Genomic DNA, 17649 nt, shown 5'->3' with positions numbered 1-17649 from the left:
TTCCTCCTTTTCTCCCTTCTTTTTTTCCTTTAACCTGAGGACACAGTCCAGTCTTCTGTAAATAAAAATGTTCTCTTTTTTTCATTGAATCCCATAACACAAGCATTTTTTTTAGTTATAAACTGTCATCATTTTTAATGGCTCAGTTGAAGGGCATCATGTGATGTGAACCATCCATGGGTCACCAAACCATTCCCTCATTCATTGTTAGACATTTAGAGGTTTTCTGGGAGCCGGGAGGGGTATTTTTTGCTGTTATAAATGGTAATGCTGAAGGGAACATTTCTGAATGTAGTTTGTGTTAATGTTGTAGGCTAGATTAAGATGCAAGGATTTCTAATTAATAATGACAGGTATGACAATTAAAAGTAAAAATGGAAAATTTTCTCTTCTGTTGTGTATTTAACTTTCTAAAGACTAAAAATTCCAGTGTTTAAATTCTTGAAATTATTATCCCTTTTCTCTTTGATCTGTCAGTCTTTGGTTTGACCTTAGTCTTTTGTAATCTGTAGTTACAAAATAATAGTTGATAAATCCTTGAAATATTTATTTTATGTACCATGGATGTTTTGGATATTTCCTATCTTCTTGCTTTCTCTTGAATTTTATATTTTCAAAATTTGTCTATTTGTTGATGACAATGATTACTTGCCCAGCTGTGTACCATTTCATTGCCTAAGAAACACTTAAGTGATGTTTTCAGTAATGTCTAGGAAGCCAAATAGAAGTAGCATGTAGTATTTTTTGGTTTTGCTTTTAAAAAGAACTAGTAGACAAAAAGCTATTTTATTTTATTTTATTTTATATTATGTACCATGTTTTGTGATTTAAATTTGTTTGATTTTCATTCCACTGTAAATTCATAATGACTAGGTAGTTTGGAATTTGTGGTTTTTTTAGGTTCATCTAGTTAAAAATACTGTATAAAATTTTGTATAATACTTTAACTTTGTATGAGAATACGTTTTTCATACTGAATTTGGGAATTAATAAAACATTTTAGGTTCTTTAAGAAGTTCCTTAAAGTCTTTAAGAATTACTCAAGAATAGTGGTTCTAGATAGAGATGGTAGTGTGGTTTCTTAAAAATTACCATTTATTGAACATTTTCTGTGCAGGCACTTTTTCTCTACCAAGGTTAATGTGCATAATCTTATTTAATCCCCATAATAGTCAGGTGTTCTATTTTACAGGCAAGGAAACAACCTTAGAGAGAGGTAGTGGAGTCTGATAAACCTTGGTCTTCCTGACACTGGACTCTGCTGGCATTCAGATGATTTTAGATGAAAGATAAAAGAAAGAAAGAAAAGACTGCTTTCTGCATCCCCAGTGGCCTTACCCAGTGTCCCTCCCACACCAGAGGGCCTCCGTGAGGAGGGAGTGACTGTGTATGCCAGAGTGCTCAGAGGTGAGAACGCGGACTTGACTGTGAATTAGCTTAAAAGAGCTGACACTTTCTCCTCTAACTTTCATTTAGAAAAAGGAGGGTGGGAGTTACTGTAGACAACTTGGATCCTTCCTGTGTGCAGATTCCTTTTTATATATGGAGGTGTTTCCCACGTAGGCTCTATCTTTATTTTAAAAACTGCTCTCTTGAGCATAGTTGGGCAGCATATTTTAGAATTTCTCTAGTGTTTAAGTTTCAAGAAACGGAATTTTGTTATTTGGCATGAAAACTATTTGAGAATTGGACTTTTTTTTTAAGTTAATGTTGGGGAAATATAATTAAAAACAAAATTTCCTGCTAACCCAGAAAAACTCTCCAAAAAAGTGGAAGGGGAGAAAGCAGTTTCATTGAGGAAACATTAATCCAGAATGTGATGTGCACCTCAGGCTATCCCACTAAAGAGATTGCAAAGACAGACAGAAATCTTACTATTTTGTATAGCTGAGTGGTTGCAAGATTTGACATCAGTGTTTTCAAGATAAAATTGCTAATTTTCTCATGTCTTTATGACTAGGGGTAGGTTTTGCGATTTGGAGCCAGCTGACAAATTAGACCATCCTAGGAAACTGGGAGATTCTCGGTGATTCTTGGTGATTACATATCTTAAGAAACCATTCCTGAGAAGTGAGACTGGCTGGAGGCTTCTTTAGCTTTTAGAAAGATTCAACTACATTTGACAAGGAGCGAAAAAGAAGTTCTGAAAAAAGGGAGGGGGAAGGAGTCTCCTCCCTTTATTTTCAAATGGGAGAATTAAGCCACTTATTTTTAATTTACCTTTACATCAACAACCACTTGTAAGCCTGTTACAGTGTATCCTTGGCCAAGGATGCTCTTAGCATTTAGGCTTGGTCGGAGTTTAAGTGAATGTCTTGGATCTCAATAGCATTTTTGTTAGGGACTAAAAGCTCTTCAAACATTTTTTAGTTTTTATCTGTTAGCTTACAGAAGTACTTTTGACAGTGTTTTAATGTCACAATGTGAATACTGTGTGTGTGTGTGTTTCTTTTGTTTACTATGGGACTTCATGGTGGTTATGCATTTGGGGCTCCATAAGAGTAGAAATGAAATCTAGATAGTAATGTTTGTAAAGTTAATAATGTCAGAATTTGTGACACATAATGAGTTGAGTTGGAAGTTTTCTGTTACTGGTTTTGAAAGTACGCACCACGAAGCTCTAGGTGCCTTTAGATCTCAGCCTAGAGGAGTTAGCTGTCAGTTGTTACAAGCCTTTGTCTGAAAGGGTTCAACCATATACTGGATTTAGATGCTAATTAGGTTAAGTTTGTTGGTTTATACTAAAACTTGACTGAGCGTCTGGTATGTGGCATGTCTTTTTCAGAGTTATCTTAAAGGGGCCTATCAAACATAAGTTTGCATGTCTGTTATTTAAATCGTGGTCATCAGTTAAAATTAGAAAACTTGACCCATTGGCTCTAGTATGAACATAAAATAAGTTGGCATTGTACTTGGCATGTTAACTTTCTAATGTATCTCTGTACAGAATTGTCTAGGGAACTAATTTGGATAACTCAGCCATAAGTTTGTAATAATGGAGTTGCATTGAATTTTAAAGGATTATCAGTTTATTATTTTGGCTCCTGTGTTTCTCGAAAAGAGGTGAATGTGAATTGGAAAGACGTGTGACACTCGGGCCATGTTGCTGTATTGAATTTGCATTATGCTAGGGGGCTGTATAGAATGGAATTAAAAGTCAAAGCATGAGATAGTTTCAGAAAACACAAACTGACTCATTAGGAGAGGGGATTATTTGTTCGTGTAAAGCATGATACTGACCTTCTGTAGTCTTTTAAGTATTTTTATAGCCAGATTTTACTAGGGGAAAATGTAATTTTCCAAGAATATTCCAAGAATTCTCCCTTATGTCTAATTGGATTGTACTAACAACTTTGAAAATCTTTCAGTGGTACAGCACATAATTAATACTTAGTTTAATCGGCAGCCCTTTCATACATACACTGTTTTCTTGACTCCCGATAGATAAATATACATTATTTTATCAGAGATCTTATTCTGTAAGTTAAATATGAAAATTTTGTCAAGTAGGAAATTTCTTAAAGTTGTTTTTTAAAAATGAGTTGTATGTTCTAAAATATTCTCTCTGATTGCTTTTAGGTTACCTAGGGTATGAATTAATACAGACTTGGAAACTGAAAGAACTTAGAATCAGCATTTTTGAGGTAAATATGTACATACTGAAGAAGTGTTAAGGTTTCCCCATTCTGCTTTGTTAACTTATTAGCAAAATCAATTTGTGTGTGAAATGAGGAAGTTTAACCTCCACACGAATGTGCTTTTTAAAAAACCACTGCAGACTAGGCTAGACTAGACTGGGCAGAAACAAGCGAAAAGAAAAGGTTGCCAGTTTGGTTTTCCTGCGCTTGCGGTAAAAGAGGCGTTGCAGTTAATCTGCATGAATGAGATCTGATGTCTAAGAAAATCAACCTTTACTGATTAAACTGAACTTTTCATCTTAGTATTTTTCATCTCAATACTTAATGATTCATTAGTTTTTTTTTTTTTTTAAGTAATGGTAGATTTATTTAGAGAGAGACATTCTTAGACAGAGAACAGGCCGTTTTAGAAGGCAAGAGAAAGGCCACGAGGCGTGGGGGTTGGGTGCTTAGTGTAAAGTAAAAGTAGTTACGTGCTCCTTAGAGTGCGGGCCGTCTCACTCAGAAGGGAGAGCAGCCTTCCTTAGTTTTTTTTTTTAAATTGAGGTATAGTCAGTGTACAATGTTGTGTCAATTTCCCTTCCTTAGTTTTTGATTTATAATCTCTTTTAGGATTATTTAAGACCACCCCTAAAAATAAATTTCTCCCAAACATTAACATTGTTGAACTGTGTTCCTGAATTCTTTTATTCACAAATGAATTTTATAAAAGTTTATAGTTAGATTTCATTGTTCTTTGCATTTGTGTTTTTAATTTCATTTGAGAAATTGAAGTTGCTGATAGATTTCATACGTGTAGTGAAGACTTACTGCCATCTGATTTGGATTTCTCAGCCAAGTACCTCTTCTGGTGTCCTCCTCTAGTCCTTTTGCATATGTGAATTTAGGAAATAACACGTATCTATCCTTGTACTTATTTATATCATTTCCTAGTCATTGTCTTTAGAATTTTTGTGCTTCGTTTGATTTCCTTGTATTCCTTTTGAAATCTTTCCTTGAACTTACCTCTAACATTTTCTTCCCCCCAGACTTCTGAGAATTAGGCATGCTATTGTTACAGCTCATTCTCTTGTTCTTTGTTTTAGAATAAGACTTAGTATCCTAAAATAACCCAAATGTCTTTTGTTTAAATTTTAATACAAAATAATGGCCTTTTATTCAACTTTTCATATCAATAGGGCTTTCTTGTAGATGTGTTTACATTCGGTTTAAGTACAGGAATCTTAAACTTGGCTGTTTTTGCATTTATTTTTAGAGCAGAAGCTTGAGTATGCTGTGATTTTCCAATAAACTGCTATCACAATGTCAAAATGCAATTCAGACAACAGCAACACAGAGATCTCAAACATTAAGACGGTAAATCTGTGGTTTGTCCTGTGTGGAAAGAGGAAGAGAGTTTATTCATGTGTTTCACTAAGTTACTTCTAAATGACTCACATGTGGAAGCTCTGAAACCACCTCACTGACTTCATGAGTGTAAATTATTTGACCAGAAATTTAAAATCTGTGATTGAAGAATAGTCACGTGTATTACTCTCTCCGCTCTGAGCCATTAACCGTAGTCAGTTAATCTGTGAAACTAGAAACTTACTTACCAGCAGGGATTCAGAACTTTCCATTAAGGCTAAGTTAAGGGGACAAGATCTGTTTAACATGCCAAAGAAGGTAAAAATTGGCGTAATTAGAGATTTTTCTGTTTTCACACTATTGGATTGCCTGTTCAGTTTTTTAGTGTTGCATTTGCTTTCCCTAAATATAGAAAGTATATTACTGAGGCCAGCAACTGTGTACTAAATGAGTGAAAATTAATTTTAAATATTGTGACCTCGTGGAAATATAATGGGGAGGGTTTGGTTGCCATCCTCCATTTCCTCGCAGATTCTCTCTCCTGCATCCGCCCTTTAGGGTGAGTAGGAGTGGGGTGGGTGTGGACTTCCAAACCAAATAGAATTATCTTTTGAACTGTCTGTGATTCTCTTCTGTATGTTACTGGGTAGACATTCATGAATCTGATTCAGTTCGTCAGATGTTTATTTAAATGTATATGTGGTACATCGTACCTGGAAATTTAGGTGCCCCAGAGGATGAGACACACAGCCTGTTCTCAGGGAGCATCTGTGCCAGGGAAGGAGTAAGTTGTGTGTACGTGTCTCTGTGAATATATGCAGTGTGATATAAATTATGAAAGGCAAATAGAAGCTGTTTGAAGGTTTTCATGTCACTCACATGGACACTTTTCATCCTGCAAACCTACATTGTTTGTTTGCCACATCCGGGGTGTGAATGGCTCAGTAAAAGAAACTGCACGTAGATAACGCAGAGAGCGCGGGTGCAGCTGATAAAGCCGGTGGGGCGAAAGAGGGACGCGCGTATTCTTTGACCTCCTCTTACTCTTGCATCTTTTCTGTAAGTTTGAAATTATTTCCAAATAAAGAATTTTAAAAAGTAAATGAATACGTATGACCAGATAGACTAGGGTTTCCTTGAGCATAGGAGCTGTATGTCTCACACGTGTTTCTGTCACCTATGAGATAAGTGACTGCATTGAGTTGTCACATCTTTATAGTCTTTAATCTGGAACATTTTCATAGGTGTTCTTTGTGCTTTATAATTCTGCTATTTTTGAAGAATGTATCCCCCCCTTAAAAAAGTAGAACATTCTTTTATTTTTTAGACTATTCTAAAAATAGACTCTATTTTTTAAACTTTCTATATAAATAGCTTAATTATAATGAATTTAAAATATTTAAATATTTATAAATAAATAGACTATTTTTTAGACTATTCTAAAAAAAGAACTTTTTTTAAGGCTATATTACTAATATTATCTATATGAGAAGAAATGGTGACATGGGGACAGTGCTCAGGAGGAAGGTTCCTAGCTGTACGTGGTTTCTGGAGTTGGAGGAAGTGTGTTTGCAGATTTACATTGCTGCTCACCTTTTTTCCTTAAAATTTCCATCCACCACCAGAATTTAGGCTTATTTCCTGATCTCTTCCACCATGTCTTTATTTGGTCTTGGATTAGCATTTGGATTGGGTAAATAAAAAGTGAGGGGGTCAGGTTTGAGGATAATAATCCTTCCAGTGAGCATCCTGTAGTCGTGAAGAAGTACAGTTGTCTCTTAGCACCTGCCAGGATTGGTTCCAGGACTTTTGCGGATACCAAAATCAAGGATGCTCAAGTCCCTTGTATAAAACCACATAGTGCAGTTGACCCTCCATATCTGTGGATTTGTCCAACCGAGGACAGATTCGATCTGCCGATGTGGAACCTGTGGATATGGAGGGACTGTGGCGAGGCATCCCAGGAATGGTAGCCAGGTGGAAAGTGCCTGTAGAGCTCTGCCTTGGGCCTTCAACACGCCCTCCTGGGTTCTCAGGAAAGTAGGTGAAATAAACTTCCCACGTTGAGTTCTCTGCAGCTGTGTTGAGTAAAAAGCTTGAGGGATCAACCTGAGGGGTGTTTTTCCTGTGGGCCTGCGAAATTGAGAGACGTGAACGCTAACTGTAAAAAGGGTAAAAGGAATGGCTGTTGGGACTTTGGTTCAGTAGAGAACGAGCGCATTATTTCTCATGAAAAACATAGTTCCGTTTGATGCAGGGAAAAGAGTGACTTGGAAGATTTTCATAATGTACTCTGCACTGCTTTGTGTGCCATCTTCCTCCGAGAAGGGTAATGAGAGTGGTTGTGCTGTCTGGTCCACGGACACGCCTGCCTTGCTCAGCTCCTCGGCCCTGTACCACTTACTTGAGATCCTACTTGTTGAATTAGCTGGATATTGAATTCTTGCCAACTAAATTAATCTCTGAAATCAGAATTTGGTATTATGCCTGTACATAAAGGAGACTGTTCTTGCAACTTCTTGTTGGATTAGATGCAACAATTTAAGTCACTGTTGTACCATGGTTATAAATTTAACATGTCAGGAGATTCAGAGTTTTTGTTGTCAAGGAACAAAGAGCGAGGAGTCTTTCTTTCCAGTTTCAGAGAGTAATAACAATGAACACTCCAAAGCTGTACAAGGGAGAAAATTCCCTTCTACAGGCCAGGTCAGTTCTGCTGACAGTCAGGAAAGCTGATGGTGAACTTTTACATTGAGATTTGAAAGCATAACCCTCTAGCTGCAGGTTAGGAATTTTAAGAAGATTGAATTTTTATTTTCTGATTCTACAGAATCAAATTTTGGGGGAAGGAGTATGTGAAATATAGACGAGTGCTTGGATACCATGAAATAACTTTTATTTCACAGAATGGTGTTGCTTTGTTTTACTTTATCTAAACTATGCATAATTTTAAAGATACATATTTCAGTAGTTGATCAGCTGTGCAATTGTGTTGTCGATTGAGAAATGACCATCTGTGTTTACTGTCCTTTGATAAAATGACCAAATGTTGGCAGACATTTGACTCTTTCTTGTATGCAGGCACAATGTGAAGTGCCTTCCATACAGTGTTCTCATTTTTTTGTAAATAAAAGCATCATAGAATTTACAATGTTTGAAATGCATTTATGTTTGTACATATATACGTATATGTTTTAAGAGGCGTCATGCATATCTTCTTTTAAAGATACATTATGGACATAGTTCTATGTCAGTTAATACAGATATGTATTTTCTTAATGGATTCAAAGTATTCCATTTTAAGGCTCGATCATAATTTACTTAGCTAATTGTTTTATTGATACACTTTAAGGTTATTTCTTGTTCTTAAGTAATAATGCAGCAGTAAGTACTCATGTATTTATATCTTTGTGTAGCTGCCTAACTCTTTTAGACAAGTTTCTAGGTGTAGTATTGCTGGGTTGGAGAGCATAGAATGCTTGACTTTTAAAATGATCCTCTTAGATCAAGAAAAAGCTAAAACAATTATAGGAAGAGTTTGAAAAGGCCCAAAGGAATGATATTCTGATGTTTCTCTTGTTTCTGTGCTTTCTTTTGTTTTTAACCCTGCATGGTTGTGTAATGGTATTCTTTTTCCCTTTTGTAGTAAGCTGTGCTAGGACAAAAATGCAATGAAAGAAACACTGGATGAATGAAAAGCCCTGCTTTGCAACCCCTCAGCATGGCAGGCCTGCAGCTCATGACCCCTGCTTCCTCACCAATGGGTCCTTTCTTTGGACTGCCATGGCAACAAGAAGCAATTCATGATAACATTTATACGCCAAGAAAATATCAGGTACTAATGAGAACACTAATACTGGAGCATTTTCACTAAAATGGAATAAATTAGCATATAGTTGACACAACTTATATAAAATTCCTTTACCTTTTTAAGCTTTCCTCTTCTGATTAATTTTCTCATTCCAAATACTTTTGTTCTTAATAGTCCTTTTCTAACATCTGCTGGGTAATTGATTTGATAGTTTTATTAGTGAAGTTTCTTATTTTTTTCCCTGTGAAAACCTCACTTGTCCTTAATACCTATTTGGGTGTGTCTGTCCTCGTGATCTGGGTAGGAATTGAGATTGGTTTGAACAACCATGGACTGACAGAACCACAACTATAGTCATTTTAGTTGGTCATATTATTCTAGAGAAGTGTTCTGTCCTTGTGAAAATCATTCTTAAAGAAATTGTAAATGCCATTTCAGCATGTTTACACAGCCCAGCTGTGTGTAACTGTCATTTTAACATCTCTGATTATTATTATATAAAGATTGAGAAAGTATATTTTTGAAAGGGCAGATTTATTGGAGGAAGATTTTAGAAAACAGTGAAACTTCCTGAATTAAAACAAAATCCAGTTTTCTAAATTTTGTACATAGGTAAGAAGTGTGTAATCTTTTTTTCCCACTGTATCTCTAGGTTGAACTGCTTGAAGCAGCTCTGGACCATAATACCATAGTCTGCTTAAACACTGGCTCAGGGAAGACGTTCATCGCAGTGCTGCTCACTAAAGAGCTGTCCTATCAGATCAGGGGAGACTTCAACAGAAATGGCAAAAGGACGGTGTTCTTGGTCAACTCTGGTAATAAAAAATTATTTTATCAAATTGTGTGGAGGAAATTGGATGAGATTTATGGTTAAGCAGATTTTCTCCATGGGTATTAAGTTAAATTCTTGAAAGTGTAGAGAGTTGGACGAATAATGTGCTTGATGAAGCTCTGATAGCAGAAATATCATTATGTCTTATTTCTTTATAGTATATCTTAATGTTAGTTATTTTATTTCACAGGTGTTAAACTTCAGCTTTTTTCCTTAAATGTAATTGCATTTAATTCTGATTCTGCATTTCTTTTGAATGGATTGCTTTTGAGATATAATCTAAGTTACTAGTTATTTTTGTTTTTGATATTTTAGCTTCACAAAGTGTATCAAAAGGTGCTTGATTATGAAAGAGTTGACTGACTTATAATTTTGCTATGCCAGTTGTAGAAAGAAAGATGCTTCTTAAAAGTTAGATATTCAATAAGAGTTTAAAATACTGGTTTTTATGTGTTTGGGGTTATATATTAAAATAAAAAGTATAAAATGTCAACATAAACTACTAGGGTACTATTATAATCATGTCGCTCCTTTTTTTTTTAGATTGTCTCAGCATGTGATGTTCTTCATGTGCTTTGAATACAAGTTGTCTAACTTATTTCTTGATGATATAATCTGATTTTATTGAAGAAAACAGGAGGGTGGATCTGGAGTAGTTGCCATTACAGCCTAGAAATTATATTCTTAGGTTGGGGAAAGTTAATTTTAAAGAAGGAAGGTGGTGTCAGGCTCTGAGTGAATAGCAGAAGGCAGGGGAATGAGTCTAATATAGATGCTTTGGAGGATAAATATGATTTTAAATTGGCTGTCTAAAAAGTTGGTGGTTAGGTGTAATATCTAATAATAAGAATTTCCTTAACTGTTTAATCATTAATAGTCCAGAGAGCCATTTAGGGAAGATTTCTCATATTTACATGGAGTATTATATTTGTGACCAGCAAACCAGGTTGCTCAACAAGTGTCAGCTGTCAGAACTCACTCAGATCTCAAGGTTGGGGAATACTCAAACCTAGAAGTAAATGCATCTTGGACAAAAGAGAAATGGAACCAAGAGTTTACTAAGCACCAGGTAAGACTTGGAGAGAAATCTCACTTAATAAACCCCTACAAGCCCGTGGCTTCTAAGATAACCTGTAGGCTTAGTTGTCTCAATTAGGTTTGAAAACTCTGCTTTCCTGTATTTTGTCAGCCGGCAAACCAGCCCTGACACATTTTCTCACTATAAGTCTCATCCTAAAGGCAAATAAATGACTAACTTGCGTTGCTCTTACTCCGTAGAAAAGAAACAACCTTGCAATATGATTTATTTGCTTAAAAAACACAAATTCTAATACCTATTTCCATCGTAGAAATACTTTGCTTTCAGAAAACTTACTGAGTTAAATGTCTTGAAACTGGAGACATTTGTTGGTTGAGATCTTAGTGTCTTTGATGGATACTTCTAACTTAGACATTCCATGCAGCCAGCTTGTGTTGAGGGCCTTTTGTGTGTTGGTGTTGGTAGATTTGAAGTGGTTAAGAGATGAGTGCTAATCAACCTTAAGTAGTCCACAGTCTGCTAGTGTGTCTTACATACTGGGTTAAGTCCTTATGAGCAAAGTACTTAAAATCCACAGAATGATAAGCTGTAAAAAGAACTAAGTAGTCTGTGTCTTATTCCAGAAAACCTTGTCCGTTCGATGGGGGAAAAAAAAGGAAAAAACAGTGTGAATTATTTTGTGATCTGATAAAGCTGACAGGTCTCTTCAAATTATGACTGTAGGAACCTGAAAACCTGAAGTAGATTTAATAGATTTATCATGAAAACATGGTCTCCATTATCAAGATTTTTTTTTTTATTGTCTCTTTCCATGTTTTCCTAATTTTACGTTTTGGTTCCCAAGTATGAGCTTCCATACATTGAGAAGTTTTGTTTTAACTTTTACTGATGAATTTCTTAATCTTCACGAAAAATACAGTGGTTCCATAATCTGATTTCATAGAAGTTTGTCTAGGCAGGTGGATGCCATGTGTTGTTTACTGATACTAATCTTATTTTAGGTTCTTGTTATGACTTGCTTTGTCGCCTTGAATGTTTTGAAAAATGGTTACTTATCACTGTCAGACATTAACCTTTTGGTATTTGATGAGTGTCATCTTGCAATCCTCGACCACCCCTACCGAGAAATTATGAAGGTAAGTTTTTAGATTTCTTATCACTTTTAATAATACAGGTCAAATTACTGAGTATAAACAGTGTTTTTAATATATCAGAAGCAATATCAGTTACTAGTTTTGGGAACTTGGTTCCAGTGTATGAATGAATGAATATTAAATCAATGTTCAGTTAAATCTATAATCTATAATATCAAACTAATTAATTTATAACAAATCTTAATCTATAATAAAAATTTAACATAATATAAATCAATATATGATCTATCATAAATGAACTGCGTAATCTGTCATAGCATATTTCAGTGTTCCTTTTTGATAAGTAGATCATTTAAACAAGCTACAGTAATTCTATAAATAATCTTTTTAGTATTCATTAGGTTTTTTGGACGCATCTCATTATGATACTGTCTCTTTTGCTGGAGCCTTGCAAAATGAATTTACTGTCAGTATCTTTTGTTAACATTAGCTCTGTGAAAATTGTCCATCATGTCCACGTATTTTGGGACTAACTGCTTCCATTTTAAATGGGAAATGTGATCCAGAGGAATTGGAAGAAAAGATTCAGAAACTGGAGAAAATTCTTAAGAGTAATGCTGAAACTGCAACTGACTTGGTGGTCTTAGACAGGTATGCATTTAGGATTGACTTGGCTTTTGTGAGACTAGCTGTAACAGTTTTAAGCCTTCAGTATCATAGTGCCTTGCAGATAGTATCTGTTTAAGTGAACAATGGCTGTTAGAAGGAAACGAGGAAGAATAAGCATTCTTTGTCAGGACAGTCGCCTTCGAATGCAAGAATCTAACATTATTTCCACAGAGAGTAGCAGACGGAGGTGTTTCTGCCCTAAGAGGGAATATTGTGTGAGTGTGGGTCCATCCTGTTTGCTTGATCTTGCCAGAGACTGGGAACTCAGACAGGAAATCAGTGTCCTCTTCTGTCAGTGTGTGCAAGTTGTTGCTCTCACCTAAATGTCCTACCTGTTGCTTTGAAAAACCATTAATTTATTTACCGAATTGTGTGTTTTATAGTATGCTTTAAAATAATGGGAAGCATCCTCTGGTTTTGAAAATTGGTGTGAATTTCTGAGATGTTTATGATTTCTAGGTTTGTCTCTTTTTGAGGAGACAGCAGTTCTGAGTTTCATTAAAATGTGCATACACAATCTTTTTGATCTAAGTTGGTGGAAGGGAGTCTATGTAAATTAGATTTTTAAATAAGTATAATTAATTCAATTAATATTAAAATATCCTTATATCCTTATGAGATATAGGCTTTAACAAGGTTAAAGATTACCAAGTAGTGGTTCTTGGAACAGTTACAATAGAGAAGACTTATTTTTCAGATTGTGAAGTTAAATCACACATGGGTTTTGAATACTGGCTTTACTCACTGTAAGGCATGCAACTTCAAGTGAGTCATTTATGGTCCCCAAACCTGAGAAATGGCATTAGCAGTGGTTTCAGGGGATTCTTTGATCACTTACATTGACACATGTAAATGCACCTGTCATTTAGTGGGAATTTGGAGAGTTCTCTGTAGAATAAGAAGAAAAGGTAACTTAAATTCATGGAACTTAGGAATCCAAATGTGATACAAATAGAAATCTTATGGCCTTTAAGACATGTTGTTTGTAATCTCCCTGAGCTAGAACGATCTATGATGTGGAATTAAAAGGCTATACTTTTGCTTTTATCTGACCTGACTTAGATTGATAGCCCTGTCATACTTAAAGTCTTCAGAAGTAGGGGTGTTAGAACATGTAGGTAAAACTGGTAAGTGATCCATTGAGTTTGGCATTACCTAGTTCTGTAATGTGACTCTTATAAATTCTGCTTGAAAATAATGAAAACTATGGTACTTAAATACCTTTATTGTATTTCTTCTCATTAACTATTATATGTGCTTTTAGAATTTTATGTGTTGTTCTGGTTGTCATTTTATGAAAGGCATGAAAAAGCCAAGGAACGATATTGAAATTGAAATTTGGGGAGCTTTCCTTATGAGGACATGTTAAAAATACATTAAAAATAAAATTGACATTTGTAAATGATAGAAGTTTCAAATAATAAAGAAATGGATAAATTTAATAATACTTTGTATTTTCTCCCTATGATTCCCACCCCCCCCCCACCCCGTCCCCTCGTTTCTGCTTCTGAGACGTAATTATTGTTGAATTTCTTAAGTATTGTGACTAACATTGTTTCTCATTCTGGCTGATGCCTAAGGGGACAAAAGATGAAAGGCTAAACTAAACTTAAAAACAAAACAAAAAACCTGGGATAATAATGATATCACATAATTCTTTGATGACTAGCCTTAACATATTTATTCCTCAAAACCTAACAGGCAAACATAGTACAGATAACAGTGAGCAAGTACCACATTAGGAAGGCTTGTTGTGAGCCTGCCTGTTATTCCAAGTAGTTATACAACTGATAATAGAAAGTTTCTTTTTTTTTTGGTTCAGTTATATAGATGGATTGTAATACTATGGTGCATTTATTGTGGTATTGACAACTTTTATTTCTGGTGTTAAAGATATACTTCTCAGCCATGTGAGATTGTGGTGGACTGTGGACCATTTACTGACAGAAGTGGGCTTTACGAAAGACTGCTGATGGAATTAGAAGAAGCACTTAATTTTATCAATGACTGTAACATATCTGTACATTCAAAAGAAAGAGATTCTACTTTAATTTCTAAGCAGGTAAGTATATGCAAAGTAATGATAAGGAATATGATAAAAGGTTTCTATTTTTAATATTGAAATGAAAATATACTTCTATTGAGGCTGTTTTCTGTACATTTAAAGTTTAAGGCCTTACATTCTTATCTCTGAACATTTTTCATTGAATATATCATATTGGGTTGAGGTTACTTTTACCTGACAAACATTTATATTAAGTATAGCCCTCCCTGGTTTAAGTAGGTGTCATCATTATTTAAGTATAAGAAGTTGAGTCCAGTTTTTTTTTCTTAGTTAGATGAATTAGTTCCTGCTTAAACCCTTGGGCTAAATGAATCTCTTGCTGTTTCTTTGTATGCAACTGGATATGAGCCCAGCATCCCTGAGTAGTGCAGCTTTGAGAAGTGATTCCTCAGGACAGTAGTCCTCAAAGTGTGGAGCCCAGACGAGCAGTATCGGCATCCCTCTCGAACTTCTTAGGCAGACAGATGACGGGCCCCACCCTTGACCTGCTGAATCCAAAGCTCAGGGGGTGGGAGCGCAGTGTTTGAGATTTGACAAGCCCTCCGTTATCCTGATGCCATTAATACTTGAGAATCATCGTCCAAGTTCTTTGCAACCAGTTGTGAATGTTAACACTGTCTTGAATCTAAGTCTTAATTTCTTTTCTGCTGATTTTTTCTGGAACAGCAGTGCCCAGACTCTTCATAGCCCTTGAATTCTCATTAAGTTCATGTTCAACCTAGTATGTTTTTTACTTGCCTGTGAAACTGACAGTTCCTCAGTTGTAGCCTCACTATGGATTTACATTCTGCTCTGAGCTGGGCTTCTAAGATGTGGCACTCTGGGTATAGATACAGTTCAAGGAAAATTGTCTTGCTCTTCTTTGATACCTAAAATAAAATTCCATACTCTGCTACATACGCGTATACACACACACACACACACACACACACACACACACACATACATGTACTATGCTACATAATTCCTTGCGTATTTAGCTGGAAGTAAATGACTCAGTTGTACTTCTAACTACTTAGAGATCTAAAATTAAGTTTTATTAGCCTTATACAGTTTCATCTTTTAATTTCTGTTATTTGATTATTTTTGCTGGAGAAAACAAAAGGATGGTGCTGGGCATATATATGAAAAAGTAGAGTTTGAAACAATTACTGGCCCCTCCCTCCAACCTTGGGAAATTAATCTCAGTGTTTATATTAGTGAGGGAGATTTATTTTCAAGGGGCAGATTGAAGACAGCTTGAGTCCCAGTTAAACTCCATATGAAAATGCTACATGATTATTGTTTAATGTTTGGGTCTTCACAATTTTTTGTAGATTCTATCGGACTGTCGAGCGGTATTGGTAGTTCTGGGACCCTGGTGTGCAGATAAAGTGGCTGGGATGATGGTGAGAGAACTACAGAAGTATATCAAACACGAGCAGGAGGAGCTGCACAGGAAATTCCTATTGTTTACAGACACTTTCCTAAGGAAAATACATGCACTGTGTGAAGAGCACTTCTCACCTGCCTCACTTGACCTGAAATTTGTAACTCCTAAGGTCATAAAACTGCTTGAAATCTTACGCAAATATAAGCCATATGAGCGACAGCAGTTTGAAAGCGTTGAGTGGTACAATAACAGGAACCAGGATAATTACGTGTCTTGGAGTGATTCTGAGGATGATGAGGAGGATGAAGAAATTGAAGAAAAAGAGAAACCAGAGACAAATTTTCCCTCTCCATTTACCAATATTTTATGTGGGATTATTTTTGTGGAAAGAAGATACACAGCAGTCGTCTTAAACAGGTAAATCTCTAAGATTACTTTTTTTCCGTAGTTGAACAGGCAGCTTTTTGTTTTGTGAAGTGGTACATGGTAACAGCTTTGAGAGCTTGCGGAAGGCTTGTGTAAGTCCTCACTTGGCTCCATCGTACCTCGTGTTTAGGCTGCACTGGGATTGACACAGGGGGTGCTTACATATACAATGGCGTTCCCAAAAGGCGAGGTTTGATATGACTGCAATTTTTCTCATAAAGGATGCTCATCTGCTCTAATCCATCTAAAACGGAGACCTCAAGTATAGAAAAATTGTTACATTAAAGTAAAGCCTTCCTTGTTTTGTATTCAGTTGTTAGACTCAATTCAGATATTTATTAATCTGTGACTCTGACACGTTAGGCGTTGTGTTAAGCATTTCACACCAAGCCCTCTCCTTCAGGTAAGCTTGGGAGAAATTTTATCCGGGTATTGCTGTGGCTCATTTTCCTATGTAGCTTTTTTTCCTTAACAAGTATTGATTCAAGATTGCACGTTTGCAGTGAAGTTTATAACAACTGAATTTGAAATTTGGATTGATTCATAGACTACCTATTAAAATTTTCTGAATCAAAAGAGAACAAAAATGTTAGGGAGGAATTTGGAGAGTGTTGGCAAAGGTGACAGTGAATGCCAGTTGAGTTGTGGATTCCCGCCCTACACTCTTCAGCACAAGTGTATTTTTCCTGAATATATACCCAGCCAGGGAGCTTCACTTCAAATTTGTGTCAGGTGGTCACTTAACATTTGGTTCTTTTGATTTGTGGATAGATGCCCTGTTACTTAGAAGGGCCAAAAAAGAGTGTCCTTATTTTGTACTTGAATCTGCTTTTCTACAAGATCCATTAATTGGCCAGAGTTGATCCCTGAGAGCTTTTTCTGCAAGTATTGATCTCTGAGGAGAAATTAAGCTTTGTTTCCTGAGGTAATTTGGGATTTTTTTTTTTTTTTAACTGCTTCTGACTGTTTTGGGGCTTGGAGAACGTACTTGAGTAACGAGAAATTGGACTCTGGGGTAGTCATCTGGCGGTGTTCAGCCTGGTGATTTTCATAGTCATTGGGCTTGATCCTTATGATGACTACGAAGTAAAATAACTTTAGGTGGTGAATTACCCTGGAATCAAAAGTTTAAAGTTGGAAAGGGACTCCACTGACTATCTAATCCAACCCACTTATTTTTATAAAAAAAAAAAAAGAAAGGGCCTCAAGAGGAAAGTGATTTGCTCTGAGTTAAATTGCCAGTCAGTGGCAGAGACAATTCTAGAATCGTGATATTCTACCTCTTGGTTTCCAGTTCTTTGTGTAATCACAATGCCCTCGGGTATCACAGAACACCGAAAACCAGCGCTTTACGGT

At 35.9% G+C, this 17649-nt stretch overlaps 1 protein-coding gene and 1 long non-coding RNA gene across 8 annotated transcripts in view; one reads left to right on the top strand and one right to left on the bottom strand.

The window, feature by feature from the left end:
- Window positions 1-17649, top strand: part of DICER1 (dicer 1, ribonuclease III) — a 68890-nt gene that overhangs the window by 16176 nt on the left and 35065 nt on the right. For 2 of the 7 annotated variants that reach the window (XM_032482566.1, XM_032482572.1), the window contains exons 2-11: window positions 1193-1407; window positions 3580-3644; window positions 4894-4994; window positions 8632-8820; window positions 9449-9611; window positions 10567-10697; window positions 11669-11803; window positions 12252-12412; window positions 14324-14492; window positions 15812-16284. In XM_032482566.1, coding sequence (XP_032338457.1) covers window positions 8677-8820; window positions 9449-9611; window positions 10567-10697; window positions 11669-11803; window positions 12252-12412; window positions 14324-14492; window positions 15812-16284 — 1376 coding nt within the window. In that variant the 5' untranslated portion in view covers window positions 1193-1407; window positions 3580-3644; window positions 4894-4994; window positions 8632-8676. The remainder of the gene's footprint in view (window positions 1-1192; window positions 1408-3579; window positions 3645-4893; window positions 4995-8631; window positions 8821-9448; window positions 9612-10566; window positions 10698-11668; window positions 11804-12251; window positions 12413-14323; window positions 14493-15811; window positions 16285-17649) is intronic. The other 5 variants (XM_032482567.1, XM_032482570.1, XM_032482568.1 and 2 more) reach the window with 4 other exon arrangements.
- Window positions 3024-14225, bottom strand: LOC116664396. The gene is made up of 3 exons (XR_004320915.1): window positions 14216-14225; window positions 8837-8841; window positions 3024-3193 (listed from the first exon to the last, which is right to left on the bottom strand). It is a non-coding gene; the product is annotated as an uncharacterized LOC116664396 (long non-coding RNA).

This window comes from Camelus ferus, chromosome 6, assembly GCF_009834535.1.
Source record: "Camelus ferus isolate YT-003-E chromosome 6, BCGSAC_Cfer_1.0, whole genome shotgun sequence".
NCBI lineage: Eukaryota > Metazoa > Chordata > Mammalia > Artiodactyla > Camelidae > Camelus > Camelus ferus.
This window is presented reverse-complemented; position numbering and strand designations above follow the sequence as displayed.